Source organism: Papaver somniferum, chromosome 10, assembly GCF_003573695.1.
Source record: "Papaver somniferum cultivar HN1 chromosome 10, ASM357369v1, whole genome shotgun sequence".
In the NCBI taxonomy this organism is placed as follows: domain Eukaryota; kingdom Viridiplantae; phylum Streptophyta; class Magnoliopsida; order Ranunculales; family Papaveraceae; genus Papaver; species Papaver somniferum.
This window is the reverse complement of record NC_039367.1, coordinates 54,582,468-54,606,999: the sequence shown is the minus strand read 5'-3', so window position 1 is coordinate 54,606,999 and position 24,532 is coordinate 54,582,468. Positions and strand designations below refer to the sequence as shown.

Genomic DNA, 24,532 nt, shown 5'->3' with positions numbered 1-24,532 from the left:
CTATGTGGGTACCACATACCCGTCAAATTGTAACTTAATATTTTCTTTAATAAATGCATGCTTCAGACAAAATAAAATAAAAATGAAATGGTACTTTCAATCCATTTGAGATGACATATTGTATCATGCTTAATAATTCAATCATAATCTAGTAGTGTGATCGCTGGTGTCATGAGCTGGTGTTTTTAATGTGTTGCTAATTCAATGCTACCTAACCCCGAAAAACACAACAGTAGAAGAACATGACTGATGGTGGGTATAATTTTTATTTTGTTTCGACTATATTGAGGCCAACATGGCTGACAACACTTGGACCCAGGAATAAAAGAACTCATTGTCTTGTTTTATCACTTACCCGAACTTGTATCCAACGTTACAGTTGGAAAGTCTCGTGTATAAAACTTTAAAGAAGCAGAGCAAAGGGAGAACTGGAAATGTTTTCCCAGTGTGTTTTTTGCTAGAGCCGAAAATAAAAGACAATACCGTCGTGTATTTCCTTGGTATTACATATTTTGCCCATTGGTTCTAGTGCTAAACCATGCGGTCGAGATTAGAGTTAGGTGTATCGTGTTCACAAAAGATGCCATCATCATAATACATTTGTTAACGGAAACAAACAATGGAGAGGTTGAGTAAGCGACAGCGTCGTCGACATATACACGAGGATATAACCACGATACTTCCATCAAACGGAAGGAGTGCCAAAACCCCACGTGAAAGTCATGACAAAAAAAATGGAAGCAAAAAGAACTTCCACTTCGTTTGTTTAGGTCCGATCCGCGTTCCGAGTTTTGACTCTGTCCAAGTCAGGTGTCAGCTCATTTGTTTTTTCATTTGTTTTTGTTATTTGACTTGGCTCATTTATCAGGTTTAGACTTATTTGAATCAAGTATCATTTTGTGCCTTGCTTTTGTCTTTTTTTTTTCTGGATACAATCGGCGTGGGGGTCGAATTCTTAATCTATAACTTGAGAATTCGATTCCTGGCCAATCGGACTAATTCCCGTTGATTTACGCCCAACTCGTTAGGTACATATTTGACTGGATTTAGAAAAAAATTATATACAAATTCACAAATTAATAATTTTAGAATTATATATTAATATTATTGGATTAAGAATATTATAAGAAACTAGTTGACAACCTAACAAACTGAGCTCCAACATCATATTATTATATTAGTTGAACAGATTGTCGTGCTAGCCTATCAGTGAGTCTCATGAGGAACGAGCCAAGGGAGCCGAAACGGATAGGGGATGATGATTTTGTCGCAAGAGGGCCAAGCTAACTCTAACTTCCATGTCAAATTCAAATTTGGGACCCGAATCTGGGACCTCCTAGAACGCATCAAATATTTTAGGAACACAAATGACCGGCTAGGCAAGCTTTCCATTTTTAAAATCAGATTCAAATTCAGATGAACTGAATCAGATTTTGAGTGTGGAAAAAGCAAAGAACCTGACATGGAGGAGTAGCATGTCAAATCAGTGATTGGTTTTTTACATCCCAAGAGGTGATCATAACTCACCACCTCAAATTTCATATAATCAATTACCGCTTAGTCACTCTAAATAAACGGTTCAGATTGTGTCATTTATATCACCCACACGTAAATGTCGCCACTTTTACCCATCGTCGACCTTTCCTGACATTTTTTTTTTTGGCATGACCTTTCCTGACTTCAGTTAAATCCCTCAATCCAAAATTGCTTCAAGTCAATACGCAAAAAAAAAAAGAGCCAAAGAAAGACGTTCGTACCTTAACTCTCTTTCTCTCTCTCTTTTCAATCAATTATTCTCTGTTCAAACCTTTACTGAGATTCAATCAACAGAAGAAATACGGATTGATCTGTGGATCATCTAAATCTCTGTTTTAGCTCCAATTCTGATCTGGGTTTGGAAAATTTTAGTAAGAGTCTTTGAGTTTTTGAACTAGAAGCAGCTGAAATTTGTGATCTGGGTTTTGAGTATGGGTCATTGTTTCAGCAAAAAGGAGTATAATGGACCAGGTGATGGTAAAGGAGGAGGAGGGTACAGACCAGGAGCTGGAATTGCTGCAGGAGGACAGAATGAAAGACCTAATCATGAACATGTGGTTCATCAAGCCAGACCTGCCCAGCAACCAAGACAACAGAATCCAGTACCAGCAAAGCCATCTACATTGAATTCTAATCATAACAGGCCTCTTCAAACGCCTGATACTATACTTGGTAAGCCATTTGAAGATGTTAAGAACCATTATAGTCTTGGTAAAGAATTGGGTAGAGGTCAATTTGGGGTTACGTATTTATGTACTGAGCATTCAACTGGTCATACTTACGCTTGCAAATCAATTTCCAAAAGAAAACTTGTTAGTAAAAGTGATAAAGATGATGTTAAAAGAGAGATTCAGCTGATGCAACATCTTAGTGGACAACCTAATATTGTTGAGTTTAAAGGGGCTTATGAGGATAAATACTCTGTTCATTTGGTAATGGAGCTTTGTGCTGGTGGTGAACTGTTTGATAGAATCATTGCGAAAGGTCATTACTCAGAAAGGGCAGCTGCAACTATCTGTAGGTCTATTGTGAATGTTGTGCATATCTGTCATTTCATGGGTGTGATGCATAGAGATCTCAAACCTGAGAATTTCTTGCTGGCAAGTAAGGATGAGAATGCCATGTTAAAAGCTACTGACTTTGGGCTTTCGGTATTCATTGAGGAAGGTAATGCTCTCTATCTCTTTATTCTCTTTGTCAAGTAAGTCGTACAGTGGTGATATGCAACCCCATTAGTAAAACTTGAAAACCGATATAAAAGGACGAGACCAGTCTAATGAAACTGCCTAGCGAGTGCACTTTGCACATTGGTAGCTCAATGAACTGCTATTGGATGAGATGACACTATGCCTGTAAACGTTACCAATTCGTCCTAGCTAACTTATAGATTTCCCTTGTGTGATTTGAATTAAGCGACCTGCCGTCTCTGTAATTTATGTCATTAGGTGGTCGAAGGCGGCCAAGGGGGACTAGGTTCCAGCAATATTATGAGCTCTTTTTGAATCTTTCCTTCTTTGTCACAACTATTTACTTTTGATTTTACCATGATCTCTACTCTAGTTTGAAAATCCATGTGAACTGATTCAGTGGGAAGGAATCACTAATCTTACCTATGCTGCAGTCTGCACATTGTGTAATGGGAAACAAGCATGTCATGTTCGAAACTGGGTATTAGGTCCCTCTCTTCAACAAGTGTTTCAAGAATAATGATTTAAAACAAAAAAGTTTCAAGCATAACGACTGTTACTGGCTTAATAGGTGAATTTATCTTGTCTTAAAACTAAAAATGAATTACACAGTAAATCATATAAATTATCCTAATGGACAGTTGCCAGTAAATACAACACTTGTATAAAATTTATGTAAATCTCAATCTGGCTTTGTCATTTGAGTAGTATTTGTTACTACCTCCGTCCTACAAAAAGTGGGTCTGTCACTTCTCTAATTTTGCCTATTTTCAGGCAAATACGAAAAAGTGAAAGACCCACTTTTTTGGGGGAGGAGGGAGTAGAAGTTAACTTCATTTGTTTTTCTGCTGACTCTTTCTAAAGAATTTCCAGATGTTAATTCTTATAAAATCGTGTTTGTCAACTTTGGCCTCCTCGCGTTCGTCTGACTGAAGTCCTTATTTGATTCCTTTTCTCCTCACTATTGTCTCATTGTGTTCCCTCAATTCTATATTTGATATATCGTATGAACACAATGTAACTTACAATGTTAGAAGTCCTATTGGCATAATAGTGGTGTTGTATTGTGGTCTTCGAGTCTTTTGGTATTCTGTTTTTGACATTGATGACTGTTGTGTAACTTTTGACAGGCAAAGTGTATCGGGATATCGTAGGGAGTGCGTATTACGTTGCTCCTGAAGTACTACGCCGTAGCTATGGGAAAGAGATAGATGTTTGGAGTGCAGGAGTTATCTTGTATATTCTTCTCAGTGGAGTACCTCCTTTTTGGGCTGGTAAGTGCAAAGTCATCTAAAAAAAACGCAACAGTTGTTGCAAGTGTATTTTTTGCTACATAGTGATGTTGGTTTCAATGTTTTGTTATATGCATTATAGATTATGTGAGATTCACAATCTTTTGGTGACTGGGAAATTTCAGAGAATGAGAAGGGAATATTTGAGGCTGTACTACAGGGAGATATTGATTTTGAAAGTGCGCCCTGGCCTAGCATATCATACAGTGCCAAAGATCTTGTCAAAAAGATGCTAACTCAGGACCCAAGAAAACGAATTACTTCTGCACAGGTTCTTGGTATGTTCATCTTTTTTATTGACACATTTTCTTAAGAGTTCCACTTGCAAAATACCATAGCAAACAACCCAATTCTTAAGTAATTCTTATGATTAGTATCTCAAGTTTTTTATGCTATGCATGTAACCAAAATTTCGTAAATTCGATTGTCAACTGTGCTTTCCTGTTAGGCTTGAAATTATTTTGGCTATTTTTGTGTCTTAGATATTCGCGTTTGCTACATGTGAATCTAACTTTGAATTGTTTCTAGGACCTTCAACACTAGAAATAGGGTAGTAAATTAGTGAATCAACTCATTAGGGCTTTTCATCATTATCGCATGTTTCTGATTGAGCTCTAATTTTGTGGACCTGGGTGATAAATGATGCAGAGCATCCATGGCTCAAAGAAGGTGGGGAAGCATCAGACAAGCCAATTGACAGCGCAGTGCTTTCCAGAATGAAGCAATTTAGGGCAATGAATAAGCTCAAGCAGCTTGCACTAAAGGTAGGGTACTGACAGCTGCTTTTTCGGGGTTGTCTATTTTCATGTGACATATAATTTCTTGACTACTATGCATGATATCAGACATATCTGCCCTGGATTTACATTGTTTGTATGTGTATCTTACTATATCATGACTGGTTTCTAACTCGTTCAGGTAATTGCTGAAAATCTCTCCGAAGAAGAAATTAAAGGTCTCAAATCAATGTTCACGAACATGGACACTGACAAAAGTGGGACAATAACGTACGAAGAGCTGAAGTTGGGATTGGCGCGACTTGGGTCAAAGCTCACAGAAACTGAGGTCAAGCAGCTGATGGATGCTGTAAGATATGAATTGCATCCCCATATTTTTTTCCCCTCTCTGTCATACGATAACATCATAACCTGTAAATCTCCTTAATAACCCGCTTCTTTTTTATTTCACCTTCACTCATGGGTAATTTACCACTTTTAGGCTGATGTGGATGGAAATGGGACAATTGATTATATCGAGTTTATTACTGCTACAATGCATAGACACAAGATAGAAAGAGATGACCATCTTTACAAAGCCTTCCAGCATTTTGATGCAGATAATAGTGGGTAAGTGTGCTTGTCATCTTCTTCTCGTAAACTTCCATCACATCCTTGGTTTACAATCCTAGTCGTTGAGAATTAGTTAGCATTAAGATGCTAAACCTATTCCGTTATCACCATACATGATGTATGGAATAAATGGCAATGAGCTTAAATTGAATATTTCACATTTGTTTTCTTCTTGTTTGTTCTTTTTAACCTGAAAAACTAACATTTTGTACAAAATGCATATCATTTTCATTATGTTGACATGGGTGCATTTGCACATGTTTAAGATAGCTTCTCAAATTTCACATATATTTATGTACTGCATTTGATATGGATCCATATGCTGCAAGCTAAAATGCATTTCCAGTTAAGGGTTCTATGTGAAATATAGTAATCAAGTCTACTTTTTAAAGTAAAATCAGTGTCATAGCTAGCCTTGAAAAGTACCCCTTACCTTTTGGTGTCTAAACTTGTTGTAAAACTCTTCACCTTTGTGTTGTTATTTCAATCAATAAATTTTGCTTGTCAAAAAGAAAAAGAAAAGCAAGAGTATCTGGAGTATTTTTTTGTGATTTCATGAACACGCTCCGTATAGGAGCTAACACAAAGAAGAAACTATATGGTGTGAACAACTAAACATGTTTCTTGGTGATATGCTCCAGGTTTATCACAAGAGATGAGTTGGAAAAGGCCATGAAGGAGTATGGAATGGGTGATGAAGAGAGTATTAGGGAAATAATATCAGAAGTCGATGCAGATAATGTAAGTTCTATCCCTGTATAAGAACTTTCTCGATTTCATTTCATTGTTGTATTTTAGCTCATTTTGGTTAGATTCTTGCTAGAAGATTTACTTATAAATTTTGAACTCTATAACGTATAGGATGGGAGGATTAATTATGAGGAGTTCTGTGCTATGATGAGAGGTGGCTCACAACAACCTGCCGTAAAACTTATTTAGTTTGAAATCGTTGATGGTATACCTGTTTGTTTTGCCTATGGAAAGTTTGCCATCGAGAACTGATTGTTTGAAAAAAGATCTAAGCAAAAGGTGAACTACAGGTTCAAGTGACCGAGTTTGGAGTAACATGATGAGTTCTTGATACATCTTGAGTTGTTGTTTTGTTTAAGTCTTTCATTCGGGATTTCCCTCACGTCTTCATATACAAATTCGAAGGGTAGTGATCGATTCCAGCATTCTGTTACTCTGGGGGTTATTTTAATTTTTTGTTGTGAAATTGTAGTTTTTGTGCATATTGAAATTTCTAGCTTGGTCTTCTGCCCTGGAATTTCTGGCAAGGTATGTCTATTTATATGTTTTAATGGCTCGTACGAAGGTATTTCTATTGAGAAAGATTCCTTATATTTTTTTTGTACTTATCACCAATTGATCTTGTGCATATGGTGCTTTATTTTGTTTTCTTTCTTACATGGTTTCCTTGAACGAAATAACTTTAAACCTAGTTTGATTTTCACTTGACATTTTTGGGATTTTGTTCAACTTCACTATGGGTGGTTCAAGGTTCAATTTACCGTACGAAATAGAATTCCTAATCAAGAAAGAGCCCCAGCACCGACCACGAATCTGACACTCTTTGCATAAACAACACCCAATATACACTTTGAAACCTTGAGCTGGTGTTCTTGATTTGCTTAATATTCGATTAGATATTAAATTCGAAAGCATTTAAAAATGGATAGGTGTTTCCAAAGTTTACAACTGGAAAGATTAATGATATACAAACAAAAAGGTTTTGCGCATAATATTGCATCTCGGAAGCATTCCAGCCCACTGTTTTTGGTTGAATTTCAAGCACCAAATGTTGCGAATCATTTCGTAATTTAAAACCAGCAAACAAACAAATGCAATACCTCATCTTACCAGTTGCAGTTGTGTGTCTAAAGGGTTTCTGCTGTGCATTGTACTATGCATTCCGGTTACGTATTATTCTTGCAAGCTAAGGAGCAAGAACTTGCATTCCCATGCCTCAATTAGGAAAGTCCTGGCGCCGGACCATATTTTAAGTGGAGTAGAAATCTTACTTAAAATTATCATATTTCAAAGTTCTTCTGCTGATGTGCACAACATAACATACCATGTCAAGGTTGTAACGAGTATGAGAAGTACCAGAGAAAGGTTTTGTAATTGCGACAAAACACAAACAACAAGAAAATCAAACTATAGTTTATACCAAGTTGCATGATTTGGCATATTAAAAGTTGATTAAGAAAGATAGTTATGCGAAAACTCCCATCAACAGCACATTTTCCATGGAGGCTTAACATAGTTTTTTAATTAAGAAATGGGAATCCAAGGTTAAGGCCTTATAATTATATTCTTCTGACATGATTTACCATTCCAAGGTTAAACTTGAGACAGACATTTAAGTTACCATTCCACGTGAGCTTGTTTTTTGCTCTCTCTTTTACAGTATGTAATTTAAATATGCACGTGTGCACACAGTTCTTAACAACTTGGGAAGTGAGTTTAGTACTTTTTACTACGTTTTATGATTACATTAAGGCCTAGACTACTACTAGAAAGTACTGTTTACTTGATTTCATAACAAGCAACAGCTATCAGTGGTAACCATATGACTCATATGAGAGGATCAACGTGGTGTTGCATGCCTCAGTCCCCGCCGCTCTTCTTCTTTTCTTTCTACAAACTGAAACACCCATGAGTTTTCACTTCTTGGGTCTCTGCATTTTCAATACTAGTTAAATTCTTAATATCGTTTTCATTTTTAGTTTTTCTCTGTAGCCAAGATCTCTGGATTAATTTTGAAGTGGTTTTTATTGTTCTACAAATGGTAGAGATTCAATCTTGTTCCGTTAATGTTAACATAGTTAATCAATCCAGTAGTACTACATTATGTGCTAGAAACATAAGTTGTAGTTCTTTAGCGTTTTCTTCTGATCCATTAGAGTGTGCAGAAAAAGAAAGTGGTAATGTTTTGGCTGAGGTTTCTGCTCAGCTAGAGCAGGAACGTCAGAAAAATGCCGAGCTTATGGAGAGGATATCCTTACTGGAAGCTCTATTACAAGATAGAGCTACAACAAATGAACAAGTATGGAAAATTTCGAGTAACAATTAATACTCCTCTTTTACTTGCTATCTATCTGATTCGTCTTCGTTACGGATACTATAAGCTCTTGTCTGTTTTAATTATTTAGTTATTGATTAAGGGAATAATCTGGTGACAGGATCATAGGGACCATGCTGCAGCAGACAGAAGTTTGAAGGAGTTAAAGAGGCAAAAGATAGAACCAGACAAAAGTGAGGCTACAAATGTGGATTTTCCGCAATGTTCCGAAATGCTTATGGAGATTAATAATGGTAGTGCGCAGTGCATGACTCTGGAAATGTCAGATCAACAAGACCGTGTCGTCAACTGGATGAGCATGGATGACTCCCAGTTTCTTAATTTGGAGAGTGTTAAAGATGTTGATTGTGTTGCGGATTGTGAAGTTGATACAGATGACACTGATGATGATGACTTTGAGGACGAAGATGAAACTGCTATTGATGATAAAGATGTAGAAAATGATGAAAACTCTCAAGTTCCTGATACATCGAAAGACCATTTCAATGAGGGTGTTACTGAGAGTGGAAAACATATAGAATTCTTGGAAACAGCTCATGATAGTCATGGTGAAGTGAAAGTGCAAGTAAATGAGACTAACAAAACGGAAATCAGAAAACAAAGGAGGAAAGAATGCAGAAAAACTGTTAAAGGAATTAGCAAACCGCAGTTAGAGATTCATAATTGCATACAAGAGACTGGACATAAAGGATTTGGAAGCATGTCATCAAACAATAAACCCCTAAAGGTCCCATTTTGCCCGAAGGAAGTCAAGAAAATTATAGAATCCGAGGCGCTCTCATCAAAGAATGCTCAATCCCATACGATACGAAAGATCATTGTGTTTGCTTCTCTCGGTATTCGCCATGGATGTGAGGATATGTATGACTTAAATTTCAGTCACTTTAGCATACTGCACAAGGGAGAGCCATATGTGTCTCCAAAAAGTCCAGGGGTAAGTATTGAACTTGTCACATTTTCCATATATTTACTTTGGCATAGCTCATCGTTTCTGCTTTTGTGAAACAATTTAGGAGCATGTTCTATATGAAAATCCTGGAGTTCGGAGGAAAGTCTTCTATCCAAATCGGCAGAATGCAACACTATGCCCTATTCAAATAATTGAAGAGGAGAAAGCTATGCGTCCGTCTGACATGAGCTGCCCATCATGCTTATTTTTGTGCATCAAATATGGTGGAAGGACTAGAAATCTTCCTCAAAACGAGTATGCATTTTTCCCTCACTAAATTTGGTATTTCATTACCCCATTGCTTTTCCTCACCAACTCAATCCGCAGTTGATAAAATGAACCTGTTAATATGTTTCGCTTGGAATTGTGAGAGCACGTAAACTATTGGAAGTTTGGTGTTTATGAAACTATTTGCCAAACAAAACCATCATATTGGTAATGAGGTTTGGTTTTTAATTGGCATTGGTTGATATTATCAACAATGTCAATTACCATTCACCATATAACATACTGCCTACTTTAATCTAACGCTCTGGCTGAATGTTCCAGATATGTCAGGCAGCGTATGGGAAGAAATAAGCTGAAATCTTTTGGACCACTGATGTGTCAGATGGCAATGTTGGTGCATGTTCGTAGCGGGAGCTTCTTTTTCAAGGCTTTGGGCATTACACTTCTATTTATGGCTGGTTTTCCAGATGAAATTGTTCAAAGGGAGACCAAGTACCGTAACTTGGACTTGCTTCAAAAATATTATAGGTACTTACTGTTTGTTTCAGCTTAGACAAAGCAAACAGTTCATTTTTTATAGCTGGAACCGTGTAAAATTCCGAACATCGAACTCTGTCTGTGTTACTTTCTATGACCCTTCTCATGTAAAACATTCAAAATTGCAGGAAAGATGAAAATGCTGAAGGAGAGGAGTTGTTTCATCTGTATCCAATAGTCTACGAAGCTGTAAGAACTCATCACTCTCTTGGTTGAAAAGTCTGTCGCTATACTATTCCTTGTTGGCTAACAATCTATTGCTTATTAGCAGACTAGTCCAAATCCACAACAATTACATGGGAAGGCAACCAAATCAAGTGCTAAGAAGCAAGCCGGTTTGACAAGTAAATCTCAAAATACGCCGAGAGCCTTGAGCATACCCTCTGTTCCTTCAAGCTCTGTACCTTCACAATTCGGACTTATGGGATACACCACTCTTCAAAATCATGCATTGGCATCATTTCAAGGCATACCATCTCACACTCAAACAGATACTCCACCAATATCAAATGTCCAAATTGCAGGTTCTGGTCCTAACATCTCTTACCATACTGGTCAAACACCATCCCCTTTTCCGATAATTCCAGGCCACCCATCAAACTCATTCATGCCGATGATGTATTGGCCACACCTAAATGCATTTCAATCTTGTCCCTTTCCATCCTCATATGGATACCGATCCTTTCCTCATTCGTCTAATTACATGACTCTTCCTCAACCTTTTTATGGACACCCTTTCATGACTCACACATTGGAAAGAACTGAGAAGAAAGATTCAGCACTCCTGGTGGAAACTAAGAGTAATTCTGACAGTTCAAGCAGTATTGAATCGAAGGAAGCTTAAAGAAGTTACTAGCAATGCAATCGCAGAATCATGGGAGATTTCCTGCCAAACATTGCATCTCAATTAAAGTATTTTTCTTTTGGAAAGAAAGGTAACAGAGTATGTGGTATCCAGTCTCAGACTCTCCGCTACCTTAATCTTTAATGGTCCAATGATTTCATAGTGGAAATGAAAGAATACGTCCCTTCGAATTTAACGACTGGTTGATCATCAAATTCCCTTTTGGCAAGTACGATTCAAAGAGATAAAATTTTGGGCAGTTAATTAGTTTAGAAAATTACAAAGAAACATCACATCAAGTTCTCTCATTAGAACAATACCTGAACATGCATCCATCCAAAAAAAAAATTTGCACAATAACCGGATATTGTTAAAAATATCGGAAGTATTTCAACCGGATATTTAGGTTTCTCCAGAAATAAAAAATCAGACGTAGAATAAGGAAGAAGATATGATTTTATTGATTGGGAAACTTATTACGGTGCAGGACAACGTAACTCATTAATTTGCATTGGGTTATTATCACCCACAGGTATCCCATATAATAAACTGGATCTTCAAATGATCTTGAAATATCACATGTACACTCATCAAAAAAGCAGTTTATTGTCACCTAAATGACTTCTGTTGGCACGGAGTTAAAGAACAGACATTAGCTTTTGTACTTCCCCAAATGTAAAGAGAGGCGGAGCAGCTCACTAGATGAAAGATGTTGACAATTCGAGAACTTAGCACACTACTCTTGCTTAATCAGATTTCTGATAACATATGGAAGAATGCCTCCATGATCAAAGTATGCCAACTCCACCTGCAATCATATATTTAAAAATGAATGTTAAGTTTATTAGAAGGGAAATCAACATGACGAAACTTCAGAAAAATTACGAAAGTGCTTCTACTGCTAGAAAAAAGCTAAGAGTTAAAAGCTTGACAATATGAACTGAAGTTTAAAGAGAAAACAGAAAGCCCAAGTTTGACAACATAACAGGAAAAAGAAAAAAGAAAAAAACCACTCCAGGCGAGGGTAGCACATAGGTCATTAATTGTCATTTATGCCATGGTTCCAATAGTGATGGCAAATTAAGGCTGTAGGTGGAGTGGTGGTGATGTTACAATGAAAGTAAATGTATTTCCCAAACAAAAGGACAAGGAGAAAACAATTTGTAGAAAATCAGCTTCCTAAAAAGCACTTCAATAGGTTTGCCTACTTCTAAAAGTGTTCCTAAACACCTAAACTCTTTTGGCCAGATCGCCTATGCCAATTCAACTCGTGGAAGGAGCTAAATGTGTGGAGAGTTGACAGAAATTAAAGAATTGGAAGAGAAAATCCATAAGTACCTCTGTGTCAAACCGGGCTTTGCAGATGAATGACTTGCCAGTGTCAGTTTTGACGGTAACATCTTGACCAGGCTTGATTTCACTAACTTTGCTTGGAAGATCAATAGTGTAACGCTCGTGACCAGTAAGGCCCAAAGTGTCTGCATCCTCACCATCTTTGAAGCAGAGAGGGATAATGCCCATTCCTACCAAATTACTGCGATGAATCCTCTCGAAGCTCTTGGCGATTACTGCTTTTATGCCCTGATTTAGCAACAAAAATTCAGGTCAGGTGAGACATGAAACTTACAATTCTCAGCTTGCAAGAGCAGGTCAAGCGAAGCAATGTATTATAACTAACCAGCAACATTGGACCCTTGGCAGCCCAATCTCGGGAGCTTCCACTTCCGTACTCTGCTCCGGCAATGATAATAGTAGCTTGACCCGCTTCCTTGTATCTCTGAAGAAAGAAAAATGGTAAATATGAATATTTAATAACCAAGGTAGATGATTGGTATGCTGTGATCAAGTCAATATTCACACCCTAATGTCAGTATCACCATATTAGAGAAATCATAAGAGACTATTCTGCAGTATGGACCCATGTAGATTTGACAAAATAGGAGGTCCTAGATTTCCATTTTGCAGTTCTGATGACAGCACTTATTCACATTCCTATACCGAATTCATGTGAGGACAATCAGATTAGCCTGATCTATACACTTATCAGGAAGAATAGCAACAATCCCGTGAAATGGAAACGACATCTTGAATATCATAGTTCACCGACGACACAATTCTCAAGGTAATCATCCTCAAACAGGTAACAAGTTAAAAAAAAAAGATAAGAAAAGATGCAGTTCACAAAAACACACTCACCTGAGCTGCATCGAACACATAAAGTTTCTCCCCACTTGGAATATGAACCGTCTTTGGGCCAACTTCTCCCTTCAAGAGCTTGTTGACAATGCGAATATTAGCGAAGGTTCCCCTAGCCATCACCTCATCATTTCCACGTCGACTTCCGTAAGTATTGAAGTGCTTGTGCTCCACACCTCGCTCAACAAGATACTTCGCTGCAGGGCTATCTTTGTGGATGCTCCCAGCAGGAGATATGTGATCAGTAGTGATACTGTCACCGAAATTGAGCAAGCAATAAGCATCCTTTACTCCATGAGGACCTGGTGGATCCATTGTCATGCCCTTGAAGTATGGGGGTTCATGAATGTAGGTTGAGGTCGGATCCCATGAGCAGAGACTTGTTTTAGGCACTGGTAGATCATTCCACATAGGGTTGCCCGTAGTGATAGACTCATAAGTGCTCTTAAACATTTCAGGCAATACACAGGATTGAACAACCTAAATAATGAAAGAGTCAGCATCAATTGTGCACAACTCCAAGTACAGGAGTAGAAGAAATAGCAAATGCTGACTGCAGGCAACACAGCATCACAAACCTCAGCAATTTCCTCAGAAGTTGGCCAGATATCTCTGAAGTAAATGCTCTTACCATCCTTCCCTGTACCAATTGGTTCCTTCTCAAAATCAATGTCAACCTGAAATATGAATGCATGGTAATGCAAAATATTAACAATTTGGTGAGGACAAAACCTAGCAGGGTGTAAAAGTTACAGTGAAGACATGAACCGAGGCTATTTTTATCCCTTTCAGAAGAAACAAAACAGATAAACAAAACATACTGTTAACTCTTTTCTAGCAACCATAATAAGCTACAATCGAGAATTTTAAGTCCAGGTTGGACAGGACCATGTACCGATGATCTATCAATCTAATGCGCACAACCAGTAGAAAAGTCAAAGAGTGGATATAAAACAGGAAGAGCTAAGTTACTTAGACAACTATTATGCGTCATTCTCTGTCCTTAATTTATTAATAATAGGTTTCCTGACCAAAAAAAGAAAGAACTGCAACACGGATTCTTTACATACCGTCCCAGCAAGGGCGTATGCGACGACTAAAGGAGGTGATGCAAGATAGTTTGCTCGTGTCAAGGCATGCACACGGCCCTCAAAGTTCCGGTTTCCAGAGAGAACGGCTGATGCAACAATGTCTGCAAAATAAAAAGAATTAAATTTGAGAGTGAACCAAAAGCATTCAAAATACTGAACAGTTCTAATGTTGCATAATATAGTGATAAGACAATGAAGAGCGAGAGATCGCGGTACCATTTTCTGTAATTGCAGAAGCAACTGATTCATCCAGATCCCCAGAATTCCCTATACAAGTTGTGCAACCGTATCCAACAATATGGAATCCCTGCTGGTTCAAATACATCTGCAAGCCACTATTTAAAAGAAGACCAGAGACAGAGTCAACGTATTGGAAACTGGCTTTGATAACATTACAAGAATATTTATCAAGTCTCACTGAGTGAGACTCGATATTCCAAGCTACAAGTTGGTAATATAAATAAATCTCACTTATCACAAAATATTACCTCTGGAGCAGATACTTTGTAGCAACTCCAGAACCTGGGGCAAGACTTGTTTTGACCCATGGTTTAACCTGACAAAATGGGGAAAGATAATGTAGCATGAGTTCCTGAAAACAAATGTTTAGCCAAGAGCTAACTTGGTGCAATTATAGAAAGAGAATGCAGAATTTAATATGTACCAACCTGTAGACCTAATTCAGAGGCCTTTTTGGCAACCAAAGCTGCCCCTAACATGACGCTGGGGTTAGAAGTATTTGTACAACTTGTAATGGCAGCTATCACAACACTACCATGTTTGAGCTCTGCAGGTTCTCCACGGAAATTAAACTTTGCAACTTTGTCCTGAGTTTCTTTTGGCACAGCAAATCCCTGTCAAAGAATCCTTACACAGTCAAACAAAGGCAATTGTTGAACAAGAAAATAAACATCATGCTTGCTTTATGTTTGGGTTTCATTTTCTCTCCATTTATCTTTAATGATATCCCCCTTGCATGTTTACACTGGTGAAGAGACATCGCATAAACTGGAGAACAATCTGGTAGAAACCAGAACCAAGAATTGATCCATTAATAAATATACAGAAGATTGTTCTGCAAAGGTGTGATAACCTCACCTTGAATCCAACTTTGTTATCCAAACAAGAATGCCAATCTGCCTTCATTTCCTTCAAAGGAACACGATCATGAGGTCTGCCATGGAGATCATTCAAAATTTTCAATAAGCACAAATAAAATGAACTAGTATGACATAAAGTAAGAAGTGACACAAACATACCTCTTTGGTCCTGAAACACAGGGCTCAACATCGTCAAGGTCCAATTGTAGATATGAAGAGTAAGCTCTTTCTATTTGAGGCTGCATCCACAAATACGTTCCAAGAATCTCCATTTTAGAATTCAGAACTATATACTAACAGCTTGAGCTATTAAACTTACAGATAAACAGAATTACCTCATTATAATCAATGAACATTTTGTTTGCACGCAGATAAGCTTCTACCATAGACACCTTTGACAATAGAGAGTTGCACAATAAAATTAATCTCCCAAATTGTTCAGAAATCCAATTATTATATAATGAAGGAAATACACTTACTGTTTCGTCGCTTCTTCCTGTTAATTTGAGATATTGCAAGGTTACGTGATCAACTGGGAAAAAACCCATGGTTGCTCCATACTCGGGAGACATATTTGCAATAGTGGCACGATCAGCCAATGACAGTTCACTCATACCATCACCTATATTCAAACATTCACATGGAGCCTTAGATATCACCTATATTCAAATACTAACATGGAGCCTTAAATAAAGGAAAAGGCGATGAAAGTCGCTAAAAGATGTCACGCAGTAACCCGTCCCGCTAAAGGGAGGTTAAAACTTACCATAGAACTCAACAAACTTGCCAACCACACCATGCTTCCTTAACATCTGTGTAGCAGTTAAAACCAAGTCTGTAGCTGTAACGCCGTTCTTCAATTTACCGGAAAGCTTAAACCCAACAACACCAGGTAACACCATGCTCATGGGCTGCCCAAGCATTGCTGCCTCTGCTTCAATACCTCCAACTCCCCAACCAGCAACTCCTAATCCATCAATCATAGTGGTGTGGGAATCAGTTCCCACCACGCTATCAGGGTATAGCATGCCATCACTGTTGAAAACAACCCGTCCAAGGTATTCCAGATTCACCTGAAATTTCATAATGTTGAGTCACTTACAGAATCATGCAAAAAAAAAAGTAAAAACAATACAACTCACAAAGAACACAAAGAACCAAGTATACATGACAAAAGTGATATGAAGGACTGAGTGTAGCATGAATTGGGAGAGATCGGTGTACATATTATCAATGCCAATAGACACCAGTGCACCACTGTAATAAGAAATAGTCAATGGTTAAAAGCTAACCTGATGCACAATGCCAGATCCTGGAGGAACAACGAGCATATTACGGAAAGCAGTAGATCCCCATTTAAGAAAAGCAAATCTCTCCTTGTTGCGCTCAAATTCAATCTTCATGTTATCCACCACGGCATTTTCTGATCTTGTCACATCGACCTGAACCGAGTGATCAATGACAAGATCTACTGGGATCTGCATGTGGATAAAGTTTCAGACTAACAGACAACAACAAAAAGAAGTCTACGAGCACATATCAGGTGCACTGCAAAGATAATATAGTATAACAAAAGTTTTGACTCGGTCACAAATCAAAATCACAATCCCCAAACTCTTAGAGGGAGTATTTAGGACCTTAGATAACCACTGCATGCCAATCTTTCGCCAATACCAGATGGGAAAGGGCCAGTAGCATAGATTAGATTATCCAATTGCAACCAGCAATTCAGATGTAACCAAAAAAAGATGTTTGTTTAACCAAAAAAAGATGTTTGTTTAAATGGATAAGATATCACAAGCTCAAATAAGTTAGGATATCACTAGGACGGATCTCAGTTTTTACTCAGGAGTCCCTAGATTCCTCAGATAGTAACTCACGGGGTGTATTTTGAATACATCACACAATTCTGGCAAATTTGAGGTCGCACAAAACTGGATCCTAGTATCAGTAACATTATTGGAATACCGTATTCATAAATAACAAACTAATGCAAGGACCCACCAAAGGGTTGATCTTATTAGAGTCACTTCCTAGACTGTTCATTGCATCACGCATGCAAGCAAGGTCAACAACAGCTGGTACACCAGTGAAATCCTGCATTGCCAAAAACAAAAACAAAACAAAAAAAGTTACGAGAAAAGTTAATATCAGTTACATCAAACAACATATATCAAATCAGGTGTTTTTAGCTATGTATTTTTACCTGCAAAAGAACACGAGCAGGTTTGAAGGGAATTTCAACTTGCTTCGGAGAAGAGTTCTCCCAATCTATAATCTTCTCGACATCTGCTTTCGTGACTTGAAAGTTGTCACAGTTACGTATCGCAGACTCGAGAAGAATCTTTATGGAATACGGCAGCTTATCTGTAGCACGTACAGAGAACAGTAAATATGTATCCAAAGAAAATCCATGATAGCTGCTTGGTAACCAATAGCTATGAACTAGCTATAAACATTGGCAGCTAAATTCCCCAAAGCATAAGAAATGAACTGCACAAAACCGGAAAGCTGGCTATGGCCATTTTTTCAACTGATGAGTACTTACCAACCCTTGGGTCATTTAGTGCAGTGAGACTGTAATATTTCCCAAACTCGCCACCACCTGGCTTTGGAAGACTGGTTAAGAGCCCCTTAAACGCATTCTCAGTAGCTGCACTCAACCATAAATGAGAATCAATTGAATTTTGAACATCGATCAAAATAGCTATTACAAAAAGGACAACATGTCAATAAGATCATAGCCTGATCCAGGAGCACAAGAAATAGTCAACATGATACAATTGCTAAAGGGAAGTTACAATTCCCATATATTCACAATATTAACCCAGAAAGATGAATTCAAATTACAAAAGTTTGACCAATTACCAACGATTACGAATCACTAAAAACTAATGAATCATACAAATGTATAGCTAATAAAATAAAATATTTCTTCATCCAGAACACAGTAAAACCCTCAAAACTCCAGTTCTATAAAACTCGGATTAATAAAAAGTAAAATTAATAATAAGAACAGACATAACTCAATAACAGTAAACAAATCCACGCAGGAAAATTATTTAAAAAAAGAAACACATGAAACCATACCCATAGTAGTCATCTTCCTTTGAAATCGTTCAAGCAAAGGAGCAGCAGTTCTGATTTGAGCCCTAAGACTCACAGGAGATCTCCAATCATAACCGTGACTCCATCTAGGATTCGAAGATCTATAAGATCGAAACGTAGTTGCAAAACTCAAAGATCGAGAACTAGTCAATGATGGAGAAGAAGGCGAAGAAGAAATAGTAGAATGAGATGATGAACCAGCTAAACTTCTACATAGATAAGAAGCTGATGATGTCGAAAACCTAAACCTAGCAGCTAACGGACCGGACAAAGATGAATACATGACTGCAACTGTGTGTTTCTCAAATCACACACATCAAACAAAAATTGAGAGAGATGACTAGTGAATAAGACGATGATTTGATTTCGCAGTTCTCTCAAAAACCCTAACCCTAAAGAGCTTTCACCATTACAGAAGAATCTCTTCTGCAAAAAAAAATGAAAAAAGTTTTTCTACCAGCCGATTTTGATTTTTCTAATCTTCTTCTTCTTCTTCTTCTCTATAAGAGAACCTGCTCATTTTTCTTTTGATGGTGTAAGGTGTTATGCTACGTTCATGGTGTATCAATATCGATACTCCGGTGGTATAAGTCAACAGGTTTATGTGGGGACCAGTGGTTCGTGATACGCGTGGTAGGCAATTATTGGTGGATATGTAAACAAATGCTGTTTGAGCAAGTGTCCGGGGGAAGAAGTAGGCAAAATTTAAGGCGAGAGAAGAGAGAGAGGAATAGGCGTGTGGAGAGCACCGAATGAGTTTTTAGGGGTTGTGTGCCCTTCTACTAATTCAACTCTTCTCTGCCCAATGGAGAATATTTTGTTTTGTTCTTGCTTTTTTTTTATTGGGTTTTTAGGTCAAATTTTGTGGGGACTATTGGAGATTTTTGGGAATATCTTGCTAGGGTTAATTTAAATGTACTTTTACCGAAAATGTTTTGGCGGGTTAGGACATGATTGTCCTTGTGTTACAAAAAAAAAAAAAAAGAAAAAAAAAAAAGGACTATCTTTATGACCGGTAAATTTACTCGGAGATATTTCTTGTCGGCCAAGTTGGGTCTGTTGCATTACCCTCATTTCACGGTTGAGAATAAATCCTTTGAGTTACTGAATTACCGGTTAGGCAGGAACCATTACTGACGGCGGTATATTCCGCTCAGCGCACCCGAAGATATTAAGTCCATACTGGCTGGCCAACCATATCGTTCCGTTGAATCACCTAAATGGCTTGTCGAGAAAAGTTCACCGGTGACGGAGTGGACAATCTTGCTGCTCTATTTGTCGAAGCCTCTTTTAATGCATGGTGATAAAATGAGACTGACAAATGTATGTATCATGATCCAATAATAGGGCGAGCTGACATTAACATTCACGTATGAATCTGTCTATTGGGCGTGTGCTTTTCATTCGCGTGGGCTATGATCATGACATTGACATAGACGTTGTTTAGTCCACCTTGGGCTTAATGATTTCTTTCTCGTATCACTTTTGCTTGCATTTTAACATCATCAAGTGGTATACTAAATATTTTAATTTTGAGTTAGGTTACTCTTAAACCGATCGGGTGTAGATCCTCTGCACATTAAAAAACACAAGCAAATCGCACGTGCTGGTAAACACCCTCACTGAACTCAAGGAAATAAGATAGGGTAAAACTAAATCTATGCACTTTGGCGTAGCCCTCGGATTCAATCTATTGATGTACCCACGTCAAATTTAGAAACCATATGCACGTCTTATATCAATGGTTACAAAATGACCTTTAAAATGGGAGTATCTTAATTAAGTCAGACCTCATCTTATAGAATCACATTATGACCTAACATGCATGGTGAACAGGTGGAAGAAAGAATAAGTATTTTGGGCATCTAAATGACTTGTCAGCCTAAGCCTAGGGACTAAGCTCTATTAACCTTCTCGTTCCACCGCTGTTACCTTCGTCTTCTTTGTTGGAGTTGATGATTGTTGTTGTTCTCTCAAATTGTTCTATTGTAATTGATTGAAGAACTCAACAGAAGAAGTTTGAGAAACAAATATTGTCCAATTTCAATTTCATTTTGATTAATAATAACATAATCAATTTCATTGTTAATTTTAGAAAAACAAACTGTAAGATGTAATCAACGATTGGATTGATAACTGTAAGTCACATATCAAATATCAATGACTAAATTGTTCTTTTTTATTCTGAATTCTGATTTCGATTGTGTTTTTTTTTTTAGGCATCTGATTCTTGACGGGTATGATTTTGTTCACTGTAATCTCGTTAGATCCAAGTTTTCGACGGTTATGATTATGTTTTTTTGGGTAGTAAATCGAATTTGAAAATCTGATTCCATTGAAATTACTTTTATACCCCCATTTGTTTACATAAGGATTGGATGAGAAAATAAAATCAGGGGCAGAATAGGAAGTTTGAAATGTGCAGCTTCAAATACTATTCATTTACAGTGCCCAAGGGGTGTTCGCTTTATATAATGGAATAGATGTAAAAAGATAAATTCAGGGGCACAATAGGAAGTTTAAAATGTGCAGCTTCAAACACAGTGCCCAAGGGGTGTTGGCTTTATATAATACTCCCTCCGTTCTTTTGTAATATGCCAGTTTTGTTTTTAACGAAATTTAAAGAAATTAAGATAACTAATTATTAAAAGTGGTACTCATGACACTAGTCAATAAAAAAGTGAAGTGAAATGGTTCCATAACACTTGTTAGCAAAATAAGTAAAGTGGAGTGGTCCACATGACACCTGTCATCAAAAGAAATTAAAATAAAAATGGGCCCAAAATATTAAAATAACATTTGACTTTCCAATTATGAAACTGACTTATTTTTTTGAAACTTTTATGTATAAAAACTGGTTTATTAAAAAAGAACGGAGGGAGTAGAATAAATGTAAAAAAAACAATCATTCACACCGACTCCCCCGCTAACAATTAACCAAACTGACAAAAATATGTAGTCTTCTCTGGATTCTGGAAGTGTAATAAGGGATACAAATAGAGTAAAATATCTCAAAAATCATCCATGCGAATGTGATAACATAACTTATTTGGTACAGGTGACAGTAGATGATAATAATAGATTAAAAACATGTTATTTCTTTTTCTAATGCAAAAACGCAAAAAGTTGTCGATGAATGGTCCAACTTTTGCTCGACCTTTCTCCAAAACAAAGTACCGAACCATCCCATGGCCTTGTCTACCTAATTTGAGATCATTACCCCTTCCGCTGTACTGTGTACATACAGATAACAGGAGTACATCTATTGGGAATTTTGAAGTTTTTCTTTCCCTTTATCAGCATGTTAGTTCAAGGAATTAAATTTTTGGTAATCCAATTTACGGGTAATGTGGTCAATTTCTTGAACCAAACAATATAAATCAACTTTATGTAGATAAGAACTTTGTTTTTGGGAATCAAATTCTCTCCAAAAATAGATTTTCATTGAATTGGTTTGATGGTGCAGTGGGATTGGATTCCAGAGTAACAACAAAAGTAATTGAATTACCTCAACCAAACGCTTATTTTTGGATTTAGAATTGGATTATCCCATAATTAAATTCTTAGGAATCCAATTCTCCCAACCAAACGAGGTGTGAGAGGATTATTCATCACGTCATAATGTTAACTAGTAAAAGGCACCCGCATTAACATTAACACCTTCCAACTAAAAAGAACATATGATACTGGCAAGTTCTACAACGTTATAATTTTGTGCGCCACAATATTAAGGGGTGGAGGGTTTTTTAAGATACAAAAGGAAAATTAATATTAGAATTTAACATTGTTTCAATCTATTTACAAGATCTTATCGACCCTACTCAGAGATTGTTATTCCGCTCCGCATCACTTAGAGCAAGGGTTATGAATGAGTGTGTTTTGCACTCATTCACTACCAAATCCACCGAGAGGACGGGTGAAAGAGTTTTTTTCGCACTATGGAAAGAAAAGAAAATAGGCTGAGAGACTGATCATCGGTTTTTTAAGGGGGGAAAAGTCACTTGGGCACCTTATCTTTAGTTGTTTTCCCAATTAACTTCGGACTGGAATGTAGTTGATCCCTAAACACATCCCACCGATTAAGGTACAGTCGCGCTCCTTACGCCTCTTGAATCGTAACAGGACTCTGATATCCTTAGTTGACGTCACACCAACTAAGAATTGCTTCAACTCAATTGAAGACTTTAAACCAAATTTGCCTCCCACAGATTAAGCATATATATGATTTCCTTTTACAATCAAATAGTTTGATCAAAGGCGTGAAAACCGATAACAATAGACAAAGTCTAGCTCACTTCAAAATTCGGACTTATGCAACCCGAAGTGCAGCTTGGATTATTATTCACCTCACAAGTATAAAACCTGTGGAACCAACAAAGTTTGAGACGAAGAGAACTTTGATGATTTCTATTTATCTTGTTTAAGTGATAAATCAGCAATCGAGCAACATCAGGATACACGAGTTATCAATGAAAGATAATTGGACATGGCTTCACGAATCCATATGAAGACTTTGTAGTCGCTAAACCCTAAAAGGATTAGGAAGAGAACGACTGTAGATACAAATAGGGCACAACACAAGGTAGTGTCGGGATTCAAATATCCAAGTTGCTTGAGGTTCCCCTTTTATAGACATTCAAAGCATAGGTTGTTTTAGGTTTAAGCTAAGATATATTTGGAACCAAGCACACAATATCCACCATTAGATGAATATTTGAATCTGATTATCATAAACAAGATATACACTCTGGTTAGGTGAACCGAACCGCGTACAAAGACTATGTTCAACATGGTTAGCTGAAACTAGCCGGATTGAACTTAAAAGCTTACTCTTTATTTTCATGAACACATAAGACATTAACTCTGAGCCACAAACACGTAATCAAATAAGTCTAGTGTTTTCAGAGAATTAATCAAATGCTAATTATCTCGTACAAATAATTCGAACGTACTTGAAAATATAATCGACATGGTTAGTAGGTGTACAAGGTAAAAAAACATTGTCGTTCGTGAATCGGTTCAGTCATAATACGCGTATCGGTTTGTAAAATTTTAAGCCAAACCAAGTTCCAGAGTTAATATAACTTATTAGGTTTGCGTACCGGTTTGGAAACCTTAAGACTGTTGTTAGTTCTTGAGTTCACAACCGAGTTCGGGAACACATAACTGTTTTAGTTTGCGTACCGGTTTGGAAACTAATCACGCTTCCGTAACTACAGTTCCAATATGGTTTGCATCGATCTGGTTCAAGAGTTAAACAAATTTTCCATATGATGTACATAAGAATATGTGTACCACAAATTTGTAAGTCGATATATAGCTACTCTGCCACGTGTACGAGTACATGTGATACGGGTTCAGATACATAACAGTTTTTCCAGTTTGTAAGACTAATAACATTGTCTTGTATCTGAATTTATAATAGTTCTATATTTCTCTCTAAATCGATTTGAAATATTCCCGAATAACATCAATGACACATATCATTGTTCCAGGCTATTTTTGAACAATAAAACTTGAATCATTATTTTGATTCCGAAAAATAAATTGTCCTTAACCGATATTCATCAAGTATGAACAAATTTTCATTAAGCTTAGTCATTATATTTCGAGAATTAATTATCAAGATAAACTTAACTTGAAATTCTTGTTTATGCATAATAGTCTAATTAGTTACGCGACATCGTTTCAATGATGGAAAATTGAATATAACTTGAGATATATGTGGTTCAGTCTTCACTTAACTTTTGTTGATGAAGTTCTCCAAAAGCTTCAGTTGATCTTCGCCTTCAAACGGTAGATCGCAATGATGACTGTCGTGATCCACTGTTTTTCAACTACATTTTTATCCTAGTCCGAGACTTGGCTAATTGTAGACTACAAATCAAGATATAGTTTTGGAAACTAAATTTAACAACAAGCTTGAGATAGCAACACTTGTGAGTTCGACCGAGCAATGCTCTAACAATCCCCCCCTTTGTCAATTTTAGTGATAAAACTATTAGTACAATATGGATACAAAATAAAGCT

General features: G+C 37.1%; 3 protein-coding genes across 3 annotated transcripts; 2 read left to right on the top strand and 1 right to left on the bottom strand.

The window, feature by feature from the left end:
• The first annotated feature begins 1,729 nt into the window (after window positions 1-1,729).
• On the top strand, window positions 1,730-6,767 carry LOC113317606 (calcium-dependent protein kinase 2-like). Its single transcript, XM_026565763.1, has 8 exons — window positions 1,730-2,703; window positions 3,854-3,997; window positions 4,141-4,293; window positions 4,664-4,779; window positions 4,934-5,101; window positions 5,234-5,361; window positions 6,006-6,105; window positions 6,226-6,767. The coding sequence occupies exons 1-8, from the start codon at window positions 1,968-1,970 to the stop codon at window positions 6,301-6,303; spliced, it is 1,623 nt and encodes a 540-aa protein (XP_026421548.1). The 5' UTR covers window positions 1,730-1,967; the 3' UTR covers window positions 6,304-6,767.
• A 1,385-nt stretch (window positions 6,768-8,152) lies between these two features.
• Window positions 8,153-11,007, top strand: LOC113315653. Its single transcript, XM_026563915.1, has 6 exons — window positions 8,153-8,413; window positions 8,550-9,383; window positions 9,463-9,653; window positions 9,948-10,154; window positions 10,292-10,352; window positions 10,435-11,007. The coding sequence occupies exons 1-6, from the start codon at window positions 8,153-8,155 to the stop codon at window positions 11,005-11,007; spliced, it is 2,127 nt and encodes a 708-aa protein (XP_026419700.1).
• Window positions 11,008-11,440: 433 nt separating this feature from the next.
• Window positions 11,441-19,220, bottom strand: LOC113318393 (aconitate hydratase, cytoplasmic-like). The gene is made up of 19 exons (XM_026566548.1): window positions 18,485-19,220; window positions 17,943-18,047; window positions 17,601-17,761; window positions 17,399-17,491; window positions 16,687-16,872; window positions 16,161-16,467; window positions 15,874-16,016; window positions 15,730-15,786; window positions 15,554-15,633; window positions 15,393-15,468; window positions 14,963-15,148; window positions 14,783-14,850; window positions 14,511-14,629; window positions 14,274-14,395; window positions 13,782-13,880; window positions 13,204-13,683; window positions 12,686-12,784; window positions 12,346-12,588; window positions 11,441-11,815 (listed from the first exon to the last, which is right to left on the bottom strand). Exons 1-19 carry the CDS (start codon window positions 18,783-18,785, stop codon window positions 11,744-11,746), a joined length of 2,997 nt encoding a protein of 998 aa, XP_026422333.1. The 5' UTR covers window positions 18,786-19,220; the 3' UTR covers window positions 11,441-11,743.
• Window positions 19,221-24,532: the final 5,312 nt, after the last annotated feature.

What these genes read in the sequence shown, in the direction of transcription:
- LOC113317606 (XM_026565763.1), top strand. Translation starts at nt 1,968, where the DNA reads ATGGGTCATTGTTTCAGCAAAAAGGAGTATAATGGACCAGGTGATGGT. An exon ending in AGTACCTCCTTTTTGGGCTG is followed by an intron (nt 3,998 to 4,140) that starts GTAAGTGCAAAG and finishes GGGAAATTTCAG; the next exon opens with AGAATGAGAAGGGAATATTT. An exon ending in TCAAGCAGCTTGCACTAAAG is followed by an intron (nt 4,780 to 4,933) that starts GTAGGGTACTGA and finishes TAACTCGTTCAG; the next exon opens with GTAATTGCTGAAAATCTCTC.
- LOC113315653 (XM_026563915.1), top strand. Translation starts at nt 8,153, where the DNA reads ATGGTAGAGATTCAATCTTGTTCCGTTAATGTTAACATAGTTAATCAA. An exon ending in GAGCTACAACAAATGAACAA is followed by an intron (nt 8,414 to 8,549) that starts GTATGGAAAATT and finishes ATCTGGTGACAG; the next exon opens with GATCATAGGGACCATGCTGC. An exon ending in TGTCTCCAAAAAGTCCAGGG is followed by an intron (nt 9,384 to 9,462) that starts GTAAGTATTGAA and finishes GAAACAATTTAG; the next exon opens with GAGCATGTTCTATATGAAAA.
- LOC113318393 (XM_026566548.1), bottom strand. Translation starts at nt 18,785, where the DNA reads ATGTATTCATCTTTGTCCGGTCCGTTAGCTGCTAGGTTTAGGTTTTCG. An exon ending in TGTTCATTGATTATAATGAG is followed by an intron (nt 15,634 to 15,729) that starts GTAATTCTGTTT and finishes TTGTGGATGCAG; the next exon opens with CCTCAAATAGAAAGAGCTTA. An exon ending in ATAACAAAGTTGGATTCAAG is followed by an intron (nt 15,149 to 15,392) that starts GTGAGGTTATCA and finishes ATTCTTTGACAG; the next exon opens with GGATTTGCTGTGCCAAAAGA.